The following is a 16222-nucleotide window of genomic DNA, read 5'->3' on the forward strand; positions in this document are numbered from 1 at the left end:
ACAACTTGTACCTCTTCTCTTTTAAAGAGCAAATTTGGTCACAAATCTGTCAAACATGGCGCCGCCCATGAGCTGTCTGCTGTTTTTCCTGCTTGTTGTTTTGTGTGTTTCTGCCATTACAGCCAAGAAAGACGAAGAAGAATCAGAAAAGTGGAAAAAGAAAGATGTTCGAGATTATACTGATGCAGACGTTGAACGATTATTCGACCAGTGGGAAGTAAGCATCCCCAGGCACTTGGCAGTTTCGTAAATCCGGCTCGTAGTCGTACGCCATGAAATTGAAAATGAAATGTCCAAAGTGTCTGAACCTCATAACGCAGCCTCTGCTGTCCAAGTTAAGTTCTTGCTAACGCTAAGAGACGCAAGTTTTTGTATTCTTTCAAAATTTTTGGTAGTGTGCTAAATTCATAGCTCAAAATTCAGTGGCATTCTTTACTTATTTTTGATACAAATTACAAGTCCCTGTAAACAAGCCAAAGAATATTTGTCGTGAAATTAATTGACGGATTGAGCTCCAAACTTAAGCATTATTAATTAATTTGGTTGTTTGATCGACGGAAATGATGTGAAAACGCTTACGTTTTCAACCAAGGGACATCATTTACACGATGGAGTTGTTTCCCGTGTCCGCTCATACAGATAATTCCTTCTTTGATGCATGTAATTGTAAACGAAATGCATTCGTACAGTTCATCGGAGTTCATTCCGTGACTTCAAAGGGATCTAATATGACTTGTTATGACAGACGGGCGCAATGGCTTGGTGGTAATTTAAGACGCTGGCCTCCAAAGCGGAAGGTCGTGGGTTCGAATCCCGGCCGCACCTGGTGGGTTAGGGTGGAGATTTTTTCGATCTCCCAGGTCTACTTATGTGCAGACCTGCTAGTGCCTTATCCCCTTTCGTGTGTACACGCAAGCACAAGACCACGTGCGCATGGAAAAGATCCTGTAATCCATGTCAGAGTTCGGTGGGTTAAATAGAAACACGAAAATACCCAGCATGCTTCCTCCGAAAGCGGCGTATGGCTGCCTAAATGGCGGGGTAAAAACGGTCATACACGTAAAAATCGTGGGACTTTCAGCCCACGAACGCAGAAGAAGACTTGTTATGATTACAAGTGCAGGTTCTACAAATTTGGAGGCTTAAATGCCTCTGAATTATGAGCTATGAATTTAACAGACTAAAGTTCAAGATTACCCTTTTTGAATAAAACGTTGGCCTGCAATGTGAAAGGTTGAGTATGCCTGCAGGTGAGGATGGCTAAGGGTGGTATCATATCTAGCGCACACCGCATAGCATACACATTGAAGTTCGTTCTTGTGCCCCTCGCTGGATACAGCCCGCCGTAGGCATGGACAGTTTTCCGGAACTTGTCATGTTTAACTGCAGTTTTGAGGGGAACCTAACTCCTCCAGATTGCCGAAAATCCTGATTTATGGAAAACATCTGGGTTTGGACAACTTATGCAGTGTTGTTCTCAGGCCTTGGTATCCAGGTTTTCCAATTGCTTCGTTTCCGGCCGATTTATGTGGAGCACGTGATGCGCATAAAAAATATTGGCGGTCTAGAAGTGTCGTCTTCGCAATGATCGCGGCGGCTTTCTTGACCGCCAAGGACGACCACGCTCGTTGTGAGACGTCATTCGTTAGACCTCAATACGGTCATTTACACATACGTTTTTGATCTGCTGCATTGATCTGACGAACCCAGGTCGGTGGACCGACCAATAGTTTTGAGATGCAGGAGGTGCTATGACTGATATTTTTATAGCCAGGACTTTGGACCTAAACATATATTACAGTGGAACCTCCCTACGTATTAAGACCTCCCACAAATATGAGAAAGTCAGGTCTTAAAATGGAGGGAGTCTGAAAATGGGGGTACATTTTCAGAAATCATCAACAGAAAGTCTGAGAAAACAAAGGTCTTAAAATGGGGGTTCCACTCACCGTAACACCCATCACAGCTTCCCATTTCACAAAAGAGTCTGAGAAAACAAGGTCTTAAAATGGAGGGAGTCTTAAATTGAGGGGTTCCACTGTAACATCCATCACAGCTTCCCGTGTGACAAAGAACTCTGTGTGTTGTGACAGGACGGCGACGAAGACGAGCTGGAGCCCGATGAGTTGCCGGAGTGGAAACGCGAACGACCCAAGGTTGACATGTCCAAGATGGACCTCAGCAAGCCGGAAGAGGTCCTCAAGATATCCAAGAAGGGTCAGACTCTCATGATGTTCGCCACTGTGGCCGGTAAGACAATGATTCCGTTAGGCGGGGAAATAGCTAAGTCAGTACAGTGGTACCTACCATGTGGGGACCCTCTGATGAGCGGACACCTCCCATAAAAGGACACATTCTGCGGTCCCTTTGTCTATTATCTCCACCAAAATATATCTGAGGCTGTCATGACAGGCCACCTGCAAACTCTTAGGTGGTCCCTAGGGTGTCCTTTCATCACAGGTACCACTCAATAGTGTCGCTGGCTTCAAAATCAGTTGTCGTTATCGGCGAGGGTTCCATCCCCATGTTCGGCAAGGGATATATTCTCCCAGAGTCAACTTTGGGCAGAAACTCCTCAGTGTCCGAGCACCCGCGTGTGCATGCATGCGTACCATAAAGCAAAAGGAACTTCTGTGTGCAGATTCGTACACTTTCTTATTTCTTAGTTACTCTTAAACGTCCTCTGTTTCTTAGTTGTTAAATAATATGGTCTTGTTCCCAGGGTACAACAAATTGACCAAGTGCATTATGGGAAGTCTAGGGGCTTGGAGCTCTTTCATTTCTGTTTCCTTTACTTGATTTGCCCATTCAATCAATCAATCAATGAGGCTTATATTGCGCATATTCCGTGGGTACAGTTCTAGGCGCTCTGCAGTGATGCCGTGTGAGATGAAATTTTATACGGCCAGTAATTGCAGCCATTTCGGCGCATATTTACCTTTCACGGCCTATTATTCCAAGTCACACGGGTATAGGTAGACAATTATTAACTGTGCCTAAGCAGTTTTTGCCAGGAAAGACCCTTTTGTCAATCGTGGGATCTTTAACGTGCACACCCAATGTAGTGTACACGGGGGGGAGTTCGGACACCGAAGAGAGTCTGCACACAAATTTGACTCTGAAATAAATTTCCGCCGAACCTGGGATCGAACTCACGCTGACAGCGGCCAACTGAATACAAATCCAGCGCGCTACCAACTGAGCTATATCCCCGTGCTGGGAAATTCAGGTCACTTCCTACCAGTGGAAAGCTAGCAGCAACAGAGTCTCCTAGCTACCCAGGTGTCTGTGTGTTAGGTGTAATCAGCCACCTGCACGTATGGCAGAACGACTGAGGTCTTTTACATGTCGCTGTGGTGAGTCGGGGGTGGGACATGGATACTGTCTCCGAGTGTGGACACAAAGTTGACTTAATGTGTCTGTCCCGGCTCGGATTCAAACCAAGACCTGCGGATCACAAGTTGAGTGCTCTTGGCGTGTTGATCAAACCTTTCAGTGATAGGTTCATTCTGATGTTCCCTGACTCAGTGACTGGTACGTTTCGTCTTCCCTGGAAACCAGGGCCGAGGTGCACCAACCTAAACCAGCTGGTGCCACTTAACTGGGGCTGCTGGGGTCTATGTCGACCAAAAGAATGGGATTCACTGTTGGTGGAGTTCCTGTAGGTGGATTCCCTGTATACCTAAGACTTTAAAATTGGCAATCTTGTATACAGGGAATACCACAGGGTGTAGTTCCTGTAGCGTTTCGCTAATATCAATGAAAGTCACGTGATGCTTAGCGACATCGTTAGAATTTAATGTTTTTCGATCTTTTTTTATATACATCTTAGAAATGTGAGTATGGTTTGCAAGTTTTATTGAAAAACTGCACCCTGCGGGATTCCCTGTATACTAGATTGCCAATTTTAAAGTCTTAGGTATACAGGGAATCCGCCTACAGGAACTCGACCAACAGGGAATCCCACTCTTTTGGTCGACATAGACCCCATGGTTGGATTGGTTGATTTTGATTTGTTGAGATTACAACCAATTAGATCTCATGTTAGGTTGCTCCCAGTGTCGCGTCGTGCACCCCGGCCCTGGCCATTAGGGAAGTCCGAGGCTTTTTTTTTGCTTTGTGTCTGTCTTTATTGAGCATACACACAAACACAGATCCACACACACACACACACACACACACACACACACACACACACACACACACACACACACACACGCGCATGCATGCTGCAGGCACGTGTGCACACAGGCATGTTAATAATGCAATTCAAACTGCAACCAGCTATGTATCTTAGTCCTAAATTTTATTTACGCTGTTCAACAGGTGATCCGACCGAAGCTGACACAGAAAGGATCTCCGCCTTGTGGCATTCCAGTCTCTTCAACGCCAACATTGAAACACAGAGGTGAGTGCTCCCACTGACACAGGTAACAAGTTGATAACACTGACTGACGGGCGCTGTGGCGGGTTGGTAAGACGTCAGCCTCTTAATCGGAAGGTCGAGGGTTCGAATCCCGGCTGCGGGCGCCTGGTGGGTTAAAGACTGCCATATTCGTAGCGTTCATTAATTAATTCATATTGTTTACATGTGCCAATAATGTTATAAAACTGTACCTAGGGGGATATACCGGCACGGTTGGCCTAGTGGTAAGGCGTCCGTCCCGTGATCGGGAGGTCGTGGCTTCGAACCCCGGCCGTGTCATACATAAGACTTTTAAAATTGGCAATCTAGTGGCTGCTCCGCCTGGCGTCTGGCATTATGGGGTTAGTGCTAGGACTGGTTGGTCCGGTGTCAGAATAATGTGACTGGGTGAGACATGAAGCCTGTGCTGCGACTTCTGTCTTGTGTGTGGCGCACGTTATATGTCAAAGCAGCACCGCCCTGATATGGCCCTTCGTGGTCGGCTGGGCGTTAAACAAACAAACAAACAAACAAACCTAAGGGGATATAATAACGATTGGCTGTAGCTTTCGAACACAGAAAAAATTATTTCAGTATTGCAAAGTGGTAGGCCTACGTGTTGATAGTGGCGAATGTAAACAGAACAGTCCCCGACGCCATCTTTGGTTTACGAAACATCACGAAGTGACGTCAAGGGTCTAAAAATAGCCCAAGTCCTGGAGAACTGTTGCTAAACAATGCAATAAAGAATTAATTATTTCTCGTAATTGGTAAGGACTTCAAACCTAAAACTTTGCAGGAAGCTTAATTTAAACATCCCCGCAACGATGGGAAAAGCCCTGGAAGTAATTAAACTAATTAGATAGGACTATGTCAGCCTTTGCGGCCCTATGCTCCACAGGGAGTCTACAGGAATAAGTCAAGTAAGTCATGTCAGCCTTTAAGTGTGGAGATTTTTCCAATCTCCCAGGCCAACTTATGTGCAGACCTGCTAGTGGCTTATCCCCCTTCGTGTGTACGCGCAAGCACAAAACGAAGTGCGCACGGAAAAGATCCTGTAATCCATGTCAGAGTTCGGTGGGTTATAGAAACACGATAATACCCAGCGTGCTTCCTCCGAAAGCGGCGTATGGCTGCCTAAATGGCGGGGTAAAAATGGTCATACACGTAAAATTCCACTCATGCAAAGACACGAGTGTACGTGGGAGTTTCAGCCCACGAACACAGAAGAAGAAGAAGAAGATAACACTGACACTTAACAATAACAGTGTTCAGCTTGGGAGGAAAAAGGCTGATTGGTGTGCGCTTTTATTTTATTTTATTCAAATTCAAACAGACTGTAAACTGTGCATTGGGTGGCGCAGTGGTAAGTATTTTTGGAAAAAGACTTTTTCAGGATATTCAATTTTAAATCTTTAGGCCGACAGATTGATTCTATGAATGTTTTGATATCAATTTCACTTGTTTATAAACTGTGCTCATACCCAAAAAAGGTATGTGGTGGGGGATAACCATGTGCTGTTCACATGTCATGACAGGACGCAGACGTGAGACTTTAAGGATTTCCGCAGCAAGACAACTGACTGCGACTTGTTTCTAAACTGTGCGGTTGTTGCTGACAGCTTTTGTAGAGGGGTGGGGTGATTACCGCCTGCTGTTCATTTGTTTAGATAGGGGGCAGATATTGGACTTTCAGGATTTCTTGGTGCAGCAGGGTTCCAGTTGTTCATTTTTAACTTCAGGCTGACATGTCAACACTGAATGTTTTGATATGGCTTTCAGTGACTATAATTGTTTCTAATCTGTGTGCTTGTTGCTGACAGGTTTGTGGTGGGAGCTAACCGCGTGCTGTTCATGTGTCGTGACGGAGCCCAGGCCTGGGACATCAAGGACTTCTTGGTGAAGCAGGACAACTGTGACAGCGTGGAGATCGAGGGGCAAACTTTTCATGCTAAAGGCGGCAAAGGGGTGAGTAAGAGAAATATTTTATCTATGAGAAATCTTCATCTTCTTCTTCTTCATTCGTGGGCTCAAGCTCCCACTGCCACTCATGTTTTTGTTGGAGGTTTTTTTTACGTGTTTGATTGTTTTATACCCCGCCATTTAGGCAGCCATATGCCGCTTTCTGGGGAAGCATGCTGGGTATTTTCTTGTTTCTATAACCCACCGAACTCTGACCTAGCTGGATTACAGGATTGTTTCTGTGCACACTTGGTTTTGTGGTCTCATATGATATTGTTGTATACTTTTTTCATCAGAGGTAAACGACTGCTATATAAATTGTTCCAAGACTTGAAACAGCTGTTTTTCAAATGGTATTGCCTCCCTTGAATTGCTACTCAATGTCCTAGTGGATAAGACGCCGGCCTCCTAAGCGGAAGATTTTGTGTTCGAATCCCGGCTGCACCTGGTGGGTTAAGGGTGGAGATTTTCCGATCTCCCGGGACAACTTGTGTGCTGACCTGCTAGTGCCTTATCCCCCTTCGTGTGTACACGCAAGCACAAGACCAAGTGCGCACGGAAAAGATCCTGTAATTAGAGTTGGGTGGGTTATAGAAACACAAAAATACAAAGCATGCCTCCCCCAAAAGCAGTGTATGGCTGCCTAAATAGCGGGGTCAAAACGATCATACACCTAAAATCCCACTTGTGCAATAAAAACAGGAGTGTACGTGGGAGTTTCAGCCCATGGACGAAGAAGAAGAAGAAGAAAATGCTACTTGCTTGGTTATACAGTTGGTTGTTTGAGTCATTTATTTTCTGAAATTTCATGATATGTGTTTGTCAAAATGACGACCCCTTTATCATCAGTTGCAGTGACATCATTTGCATCATGATTTATTGTGTGTTAGTGTTACAGTGACATCATTAACATTACAATTTACTGTGTGTTAGTGTTACAGTGACATCATTAACATTACAATTTACTGTGTGTTAGTGTTACAGTGACAAAATTAACATTACAATTTACTGTGTGTTAGTGTTACAGTGACATCATTAGCATTACAATTTACTGTGTGTTGCAGTGACATCATTAGCATAACAATTTATTGTGTATTACAGTAACATCATTAGCATTACAATTTACTGTGTGTTGCAGTGACATCATTAGCATAACAATTTATTGTGTATTACAGTAACATCATTAGCATAACGATTTTCTGTGTGTTACAGGATTCGAACAGCACAAAAGACAAGAAGAAAGACGGTGGAGGGGAAAAGAAAACGGCTGCCGGCGGCAATGACATCAAAAAGAAGAAGAAAGATGAGCTGTGAAAATGTGCGTCAAAGAGACTGCCCGTGTGATTGAGTGTGTCGATTCAAACTCAGAGTACGCAAGTTTTGTTGGTTGTACATGTACATGTGATGTTTGATCTTTACTTGTGGATAACTGAATCATGCCGTGTTCAATAAGTGTCAGAATGTGTTGGATCAGAGTTTTTTTGTTTGTTTTTCCCCAAAATTTTAATCAATCTGTTGGATCAGAGTTAGAAAAAAATTACATTAACATGATAAGAAAAAAGAGTAGGGTCAGTATAGGAGTTGTTTTAAAAAAAAAAAATGTTTAACCTTTGTATGTGTTGAAATTCTGATTACTGCAAATTTTGTTGGTTATACACGATGTTCTTCACTTGTAGATGAATCATGCCAGGTAATTTAAGTGTCACACTTGTCAATTAGCCCCATCACGTACACAAAATGTGTTGCATCAGGGTTACGTTAACATGGTAAAACGGTCGGGCAAGTAGGAAAGTTTTTTCTCCTTTAGTTTTTAGTTTTATTTTATTTTCCGCAAAGCTGAATATCTGTACTCTGATTTTTTTATGTAGTGAGGGTGATGATGCTGAGTATTAATCAGGGAAACGTCTCAAAACGGAATCTTTGACTTGCACATTGTGTAGTTCACTCACTTTTCTTTGATTTTTCACTTGATTGTCTCCCTTGGGCTATCACACTCGAACGTTTTCAGTGCTGTTGAACATGCACCTATATCTTTTTTTGCTCTTTTTTTTTGTGGTGTTGGGGGGGGGGGGGGGGTGTTACAGAAGAAAGATGAGCTGTGAGGACATGCTTCAAAGAGACTTCCCATGTCATTGTGTGTGTTGATTCAAATTAACTCAGCTTGAGTACGCAAGTTTTGTTGGCTATGCATCGTGTTTGTCACTTGTGGATATCACAATCATGACGGTAATAGGAGTCAAACTTGTGGATATCACAGTCATGACGGTTATAGGAGTCAAACTTGTGGATATCACAGTCATGACGGTAATAGGAGTCAAACTTGTGGATATCACAATCATGACGGTAATAGGAGTCAAACTTGTGGATATCACAGTCATGACGGTAATAGGAGTCAAACTTGTGGATATCACAGTCATGACGGTAATAGGAGTCAAACTTGTGGATATCACAATCATGACCGTAATAGGAGTCAAACTTGTGGATATCACAATCATGACTGTAATAGGAGTCAGACTTGTGGATATCACAATCATGACGGTAATAGGAGTCAAACTTGTGGATATCACAATCATGACGGTAATAGGAGTCAAACTTGTGGATATCACAGTCATGACGGTAATAGGAGTCAAACTTGTGGATATCACAGTCATGACGGTAATAGGAGTCAAACTTGTGGATATCACAGTCATGACGGTAATAGGAGTCAAACTTGTGGATATCACAATTATGACGGTAATAGGAGTCAAACTTGTAGATATCACAATCATGACGGTAATAGGAGTCAAACTTGTGGATATCACAATCATGACCGTAATAGGAGTCAAACTTGTGGATATCACAATCATGACTGTAATAGGAGTCAGACTTGTGGATATCACAATCATGACGGTAATAGGAGTCAAACTTGTGGATATCACAATCATGACGGTAATAGGAGTCAAACTTGTGGATATCACAGTCATGACGGTAATAGGAGTCAAACTTGTGGATATCACAGTCATGACGGTAATAGGAGTTAAACTTGTGGATATCACAGTCATGACGGTAAAGGGAGTCAAACTTGTGGATAACACAGTCATGACGGTAATAGGAGTCAAACTTGTGGATATCACAGTCATGACGGTAATAGGTGTCAAACTTGTGGATATCACAATCATGACCGTAATAGGAGTCAAACTTGTGGATATCACAATCATGACGGTAATAGGAGTCAAACTTGTGGATATCACAATCATGACGGTAATAGGAGTCAAACTTGTGGATATCACAATCATGACGGTAATAGGAGTCAAACTTGTGAATCAGGCACACGTACACAAAATGTTTTGGATCAGGGTTACACAGGCAATGTAAATCTCTGCAATTTCGCTAAAAGCAATAAAAAACAAAATCAATACCAAAATAGTGGGGGGTTTTTACATGCAAAATTCATCTTTCACCAAGTTCATATTCCCAAGGCCCAAATGCTTCAGCTTCTTGGGCATTTGCCCCAAGACCCCCACCAAGGGACTTGCCCATGAACTCCGCCAGGGTAGCTGCGGGCTCCCGGGATCCCCGGCAATTTTGTTTCTTTGAAACTCGTTCTTCCTTGAATGGATTGCCTGTTACAGTAACATGATAAGGAACAAGAGTAGTGTCAGTGTAACCCCCCGCGGGTTAGGGGGAATAATTTACCCAATGCTCCCCAGCATGTCGTAGGAGGCAACTAACGGATTCTGTTTCTCTTTTTACCCTTGTTAAGTGTTTCTTGAATAGAATATAGTCAATGTTTGTAAAGATTTTAGTCAAGCAGTATGTAAGAAATGTTAAGTCCTTTGTACTGGAAACTTGCATTCTCCCAGTAAGGTCATATATTGTACTACGTTGCAAGCCCCTGGAGCAAATTTTTGATTAGTGCTTTTGTGAACAAGAAACAATTGACAAGTGGCTCTATCCCATCTCCCCCCTTTCCCCGTCGCGATATAACCTTCGTGGTTGAAAATGACGTTAAACACCAAATAAAGAAAGTAAAGAAAGTGTCAGTGTATGAAGGCTTTTTAAAAAAAGTGATCCTTTGTATGTGTTGAAATTCAGATTAATGCACGTTTTATTGGTTATACATGATGTTCTTCACTTGTAGATGAATTGTGCCATGTAATTTAAGAGTTTGGCCCATCACATACACAAAATGTGTTGCATCAGGGTTACATTTACATGGTAAAACAGTAGGGTCGGTAGGGAAGTTTTTTCTCCTTTAGTTTTTGTTTGTATTTATTTTTTAGCAAAGCTGAACATGTGCATTTAGATTTCGTTTGTGTAGTGAGGGTGATGATGCCGAGTATTAATCAGGAAAACGTCCCAAAACTGAATGTTTGACTTGCACCTTGTGAAGTTCACTCACTTTTCTTTGATTTTTTCACTTGATTGTCTCCCTTGACATGTCACCCTCACACATTTTCAGAGCTGTTCAACTTTCTTCTTTTTTTCTGTGGTGTTGGAGGGGTGGGTTACAGAAAAAAAAGATGAACTGAGACTTCCCATGTGATTGTGTGTGTTCATTCAAACTCAGCTAGAGGATGCAAGTTTTGTTGGTTATACATGATGTTCTTCACTTGTGGATCAATCGTGCCATGTAATTTGAGTGTCAGACTTGTAAATTAGGCTCATCACGCACACAAGATGTGTTGCATCAGGGTGACATTAACCTGGCTAAAAAGTAGGGTCAGCAGGAAAGTTGTTTTTCTCCTCTGGTGTTTTAGTTTGTTTTATTGCTGTTGTTGTCGGTTTTTTTGTGTGCAAAGCTGAACATGTTAACTTTGATTTTGTTTGATTTGTGAGGGTGAAGCTGCTCATAATTATCAGGGAAACATCTCAAAACTAAATTGATGGCCTGTTCATTGCATAGTTCACCCATTCAGCTTTGATTTTAAATTCAATAACACTTTTTTGTCTGAATGTAACAAACAAGACATTTTTCTTTTGGCTTGTGTATAACATCTTCCCTTGATTATCTCCCTTGGCCTGTCACCCTCAAACGTTTTCAGTGGTGTTTTGCACCATATTTTTTTCTTTTTGTTGTTGTTAGGGACGGAGGGTGGTTGCCTTAGATGTCATAACATTTTCCTCACCCCTCCTTCTTTTCAAAAAAAGTGACCGCCAACAGCTTTCATTTTAAGAAATAATATGTATGTGCCTTATTGTGTGAGGTTGCAAAGCGCATGGGATTCACCAATGTTTTCATCTTTTGTTTGTGTGAGTGTTAATCCCAAGCATAACATCTGCTGGGTCAGTTGAGTTGCATGCGTGTTAAAATATGTGACCCTCCACCACGAAATGAGTTGCATGTCACCTTTGCATGATTTTCATATTTATACATTTTCATAAAGAGTTTTGTATGCTCTATCCAGTGGTGAAACCCGTTTTAGAAAAGAGCGAAAACTGTTTGAGTTATAAGCCTGTGACTAAGGTGACCCTCACTTTGTTACCAGACACATCCCGGACTTATATTAAGCCTTGCGCAAAACCGCGCGAGGTGACATGCGACTCATTCCATGGTGGAGGGTCACATATTATTATGTTCTTCCAACATGTATTGTCACTTTGGTATGGTTTAGATAGGAACTTGCAATTTTATTACAATGGCAACTTGTTTTTCACACACAGGCAGCCTGGCACGCACGCTCTCACAAACATACACACACATGCGCATACGCACGCAAATGCGCACACACACACACACATGCTGTGTACACAGATACTCTGTGTTAGTTTCTTTTTTGTAGGGCTGTGGGCATCTTGTTATGGAAAGACTTTGTATTGAAAATGTTCACTATTAACTCACTTAATTATACTGCCAAGTATATACTGTTGGATTATTCTTCTGAAGTGATCGCAACAGTTTATCAGTACACTATATTCATGTCTTGTATTTGTAGGGCTGTGGGCATCTTGTTATGAAAAGACTCTGTATTGAAAATGTTCACTATTATTTCACTTAATTATACTGCTATGTATATATACTGCTGGGCCCCCCGCGGGTTAGGGGGAAGAATTTACCCGATGCTCCCCAACATGTCGTAAGAGGCGACTAACGGATTCTGTTTCTCCTGTTACCCTTGTTAAGTGTTTCTTGTATAGAATATAGTCAATTTTTGTAAAGATTTTAGTCAAGCAGTATGTAAGAAATGTTACGTCCTTTGTACTGGAAACTTGCATTCTCCCAGTAAGGTAATATATTGTACTACGTTGCAAGCCCTTGGAGCAAATTTTTGATTAGTGCTTTTGGGAACAAGAAACAATTGACAAGTGGCTCTATCCCATCTCCCCCCTTTCCCCCTTTCCCCGTCGCGATATAACCTTCGTGGTTGAAAACGACGTTAAACACCAAATAAAGAAAAAAGAAAGATTAAAACGGAGGGACATTTACAGAGGTTATGAACACAACATCTCAGAAAGGAGGGTCTGAAATTGGGGGGTCTTAAAAGGGGGGTTCCACTGTTCTACCTCCCAATTTAAGACTCAAACCCTCCCTTTGAAGTCATCCTGCTTTCTTACATTTTGTTCACATCCTCTGTACGCTTACCCCCATTTTAAGACTCCCTCATTTTTATGACCTGCTTTTCTCAGACTTGAAGGTCTTAAAAGGGGTTCCACTGTGTCATGACCAAAACTAACCTGAAATAACAGGCCACCTGCAATGTAGGGACACTAGTTTTTCTGGTTTCAAGGGTGTCCTTTCATTGCAGGTACCGCTGGATAAGGTTGAATGTTGCTGCTTCTTCTTCTTCTTCATCTGCGTTCGTGAGCTGAAACTCCCACGTACACTCGTGTTTTTTGCACGAGTGGAATTTTACGTGTATGACCGTTTTTTACCCCGCCATTTAGGCAGCCATACGCCGTTTTCGGAGGAAGCATGCTGGGTATTTTCGTGTTTCCATAACCCATCGAACTCTGACATGGACTACAGGATCTTTTTCGTTCGCACTTGGTCTTTTGTGCTTGCGTGTACACACAGGGGTGTTCGGACACCGAGGAGAGTCTGCACACAAAGTTGACTCTGAGAAATAAATCTCTCGCCGAACGTGGGGACGAACTCACGCTGACAGCGGCCAACTGGATACAAATCCAGCGCGCTACCGACTGAGCTACATCCCCGCCCCAATGTTTGTTTGTTTGTTTGTTTATTTGTTGCTTAACGTCCAGCCGACTACGCAGAGCCATATCAGGACGAGGAAGGGGGGGATGAAGGGGGCCACTTGTCAAGCGATTCCTGTTTACAAATGCACTAACCCATTACTTGTGTCCCAGCAGGCTTTAGTAAAACTAAATTAATACCTACTGGAAGATTACCAGTTTCCAGTATGTTAAAATAGGCTTAACCTATCTACTGCTGGACTTACATCAGAACACTAACAGATTAAACTATACATGAATCGCGAGACAAGCGGCAAGAGAAGAGATTTTTGGAAAAAATACAGGTGAATGAGCAAGAAGGCAGAAAAAAGAAAAGAATTCATGAAGAAAAAGAGAGCATGACAGGAAAGAGGAACCAAAAATCTACCTAACAGCAAACTAGAAAGCTCCTGTGGTTCCAAAAACAGGAGGGGCTTTTAATTTCATAACCGCAGTGCCCCACTGCGGGACGCCCCAATGTTGCTGCTGAAACTTTCTGAGTGAAGAAAAGAACAAATCTTAAAAAAAAAAAATTAAAAAAAAATCGCATTCTAACTTATAAGATAATTGATGTCGTGATGCAGTACATGTACTCGCATCCCTTTTGAATAATCAAACTGGATCAGTGAATGAAAGAAGAGCTAAGCTGATAGAACTTTTATGCAAGTAACATTTTTTATTTGCAGTCAAAAGTTAAATCCATACATTGACTAGCATTACTGGATTAATCTGTATTTTGGGGTGTGACCAAAATTACAGGAATTTACTTCCATTTATTTTAGTTAAATATTAGGTAGAGGCACACACAGTCCTAAAAATTCACATGAAAACTTGCAATCACCATCTTAGATCTGTGATAGGACAATGCCCTGCGTGGAAACTTACAACAATTCAACATTCTGACTGCTTACTGTGCAGAGTGGGAACTATTTTTTATGAATTAATTTTGATGAATTAATTTTGATGAATTAATTTTGATGAATTATTTTTGATGAATTATTTTTGATGAATTAATTTTGATGAATTAATTTTGATGAATTATTTTTGATGAATTATTTTTGATGAATTAATTTTGATGAATTAATTTTGATGAAATAATGTTGATGAATTAATTTTGATGAATTAATTTTGATGAATTAATTTTGATGAATTAATTTTGATGAATTATTTTTTATGAATTAATTTTGATGAATTATTTTTTATGAATTAATTTTGATGAATTAATTTTGATGAATTAATTTTGATGAATAATTTTGCAAATTGACAGTCGGGTGAATTCACAAGAAAAAGTCCCACTCTGTACAAAGATCAAGCAGCAGAATCATTTACATGGGATGGCCAGTGCCTTTGAATGTATATGTGTGCATGTTTGATGATAATGCTATTGAGTTGGCGAACGACCATTCCATAGTTTGTTGTACTCTGTATCTTGAGGTGCTTCTTATTCATTCATTGCTAGGAGAGATTATCACTTGATATAATCCCTTGCTTTGTTTTTCTCAGTTTTTGTGACTTCATCTACCGGTTTCAGAATAGTTTTGTTTTGTGAAATTCCTGAGAGCAGACTGATAACTTTCAAAAGTATATACTATTTCATTGTTAGGATTGTGTCCACATTTGCCATGCTGTACGTGCTAGTCAGCCATCAGTTTTGCGCGTCTGTTCATCTGAATAATTTTTGTTATGATCATATCATGCTAATGTGAGTGTGTTTGTTTAAATAATCCTTGATTAGAAAACGATACTGTGCTTTATGACTATGAGAGTCTGTGTGTGCATGCGTGTATGTGTCATGCCGAATTCGCGTAATCGGCAACATTTTTGCCCATTTCGCGTAATCGGCAAAACAATGCCCATTACGTGAAATCGGCAGCCTTTTGCCGAAAATGCGGAAAGGCTTCTAAAATTTGCCCATTTCGCAAAAGCGACAGCCAGTCTGTTACTTTTTGTGTCACCAGAACATTGCATTAACATTAATTTACCTCCCTACTATGTTTTGTATGGTCTATTTTGGTCTGTGTCGAGCGTAACTCCGGAAATGCACAAAAACTACACTTTCTGCAATAACCTGCCATAACATTATCGATTATTGTTGTGATATCTATCCATTGGAGTATCTAGTTGTCTAAGTAACCAGCACGGTTGGCCTAGTGGTAAGGCGTCCGCCCTGTGATCGGGAGGTCGTGGGTTCGAACCCCGGCCGGGTCATACCTAAGACTTTAAAATTGGAAATCTAGTGGCTGCTCCGCCTGGTGTCTGGCATTATGGGGTTAGTGCTAGGACTGGTTGGTCCGGTGTCAGAATAATGTGACTGGGTGAGACATGAAGCCTGTGCTGCGACTTCTGTCTTGTGTGTGGCGCACGTTATATGTCAAAGCAGCACCGCCCTGATATGGCCCTTCGTGGTCGGCTGGGCGTAAAGCCAAAAAAAAAAATAAATAACAAAAAAAAAGTTGTCTAAGTGTGATGATATCCCAGGCATCTGAGAACTTTAAAACCAAAAAAATGGCTGCTGATTTCGCAAAATGGGCCTTTACGCGATTTCGGCAAAACGTTGCCGATTTCACGTATTGGGCAGCATTTTGCCGATTACGCGAAATGGGCAAAAATGTTGCCCATTACGCGGAATCGGCAATTACGTGAATTCGGCACGACATATGCAAGTGCAAGTTACACAATGAGAGTGCTAAATATGACTAACAT

General features: G+C 41.7%; 2 protein-coding genes across 2 annotated transcripts; one reads left to right on the forward strand and one right to left on the reverse strand.

Moving 5' to 3' along the window:
* Positions 1-48: 48 nt before the first annotated feature.
* On the forward strand, positions 49-7824 carry LOC138949627 (LRP chaperone MESD-like). Its single transcript, XM_070321413.1, has 5 exons — positions 49-217; positions 2094-2250; positions 4327-4408; positions 6229-6373; positions 7580-7824. Exons 1-5 carry the CDS (start codon positions 56-58, stop codon positions 7679-7681), a joined length of 648 nt encoding a protein of 215 aa, XP_070177514.1. The 5' UTR covers positions 49-55; the 3' UTR covers positions 7682-7824.
* A 742-nt stretch (positions 7825-8566) lies between these two features.
* Positions 8567-12935, reverse strand: LOC138949865 (uncharacterized). The gene is made up of 2 exons (XM_070321649.1): positions 12930-12935; positions 8567-9661 (listed from the first exon to the last, which is right to left on the reverse strand). Exons 1-2 carry the CDS (start codon positions 12933-12935, stop codon positions 8567-8569), a joined length of 1101 nt encoding a protein of 366 aa, XP_070177750.1.
* Positions 12936-16222: the final 3287 nt, after the last annotated feature.

The sequence above is a fragment of the Littorina saxatilis genome, linkage group LG16 (assembly GCF_037325665.1).
Source record: "Littorina saxatilis isolate snail1 linkage group LG16, US_GU_Lsax_2.0, whole genome shotgun sequence".
NCBI lineage: Eukaryota > Metazoa > Mollusca > Gastropoda > Littorinimorpha > Littorinidae > Littorina > Littorina saxatilis.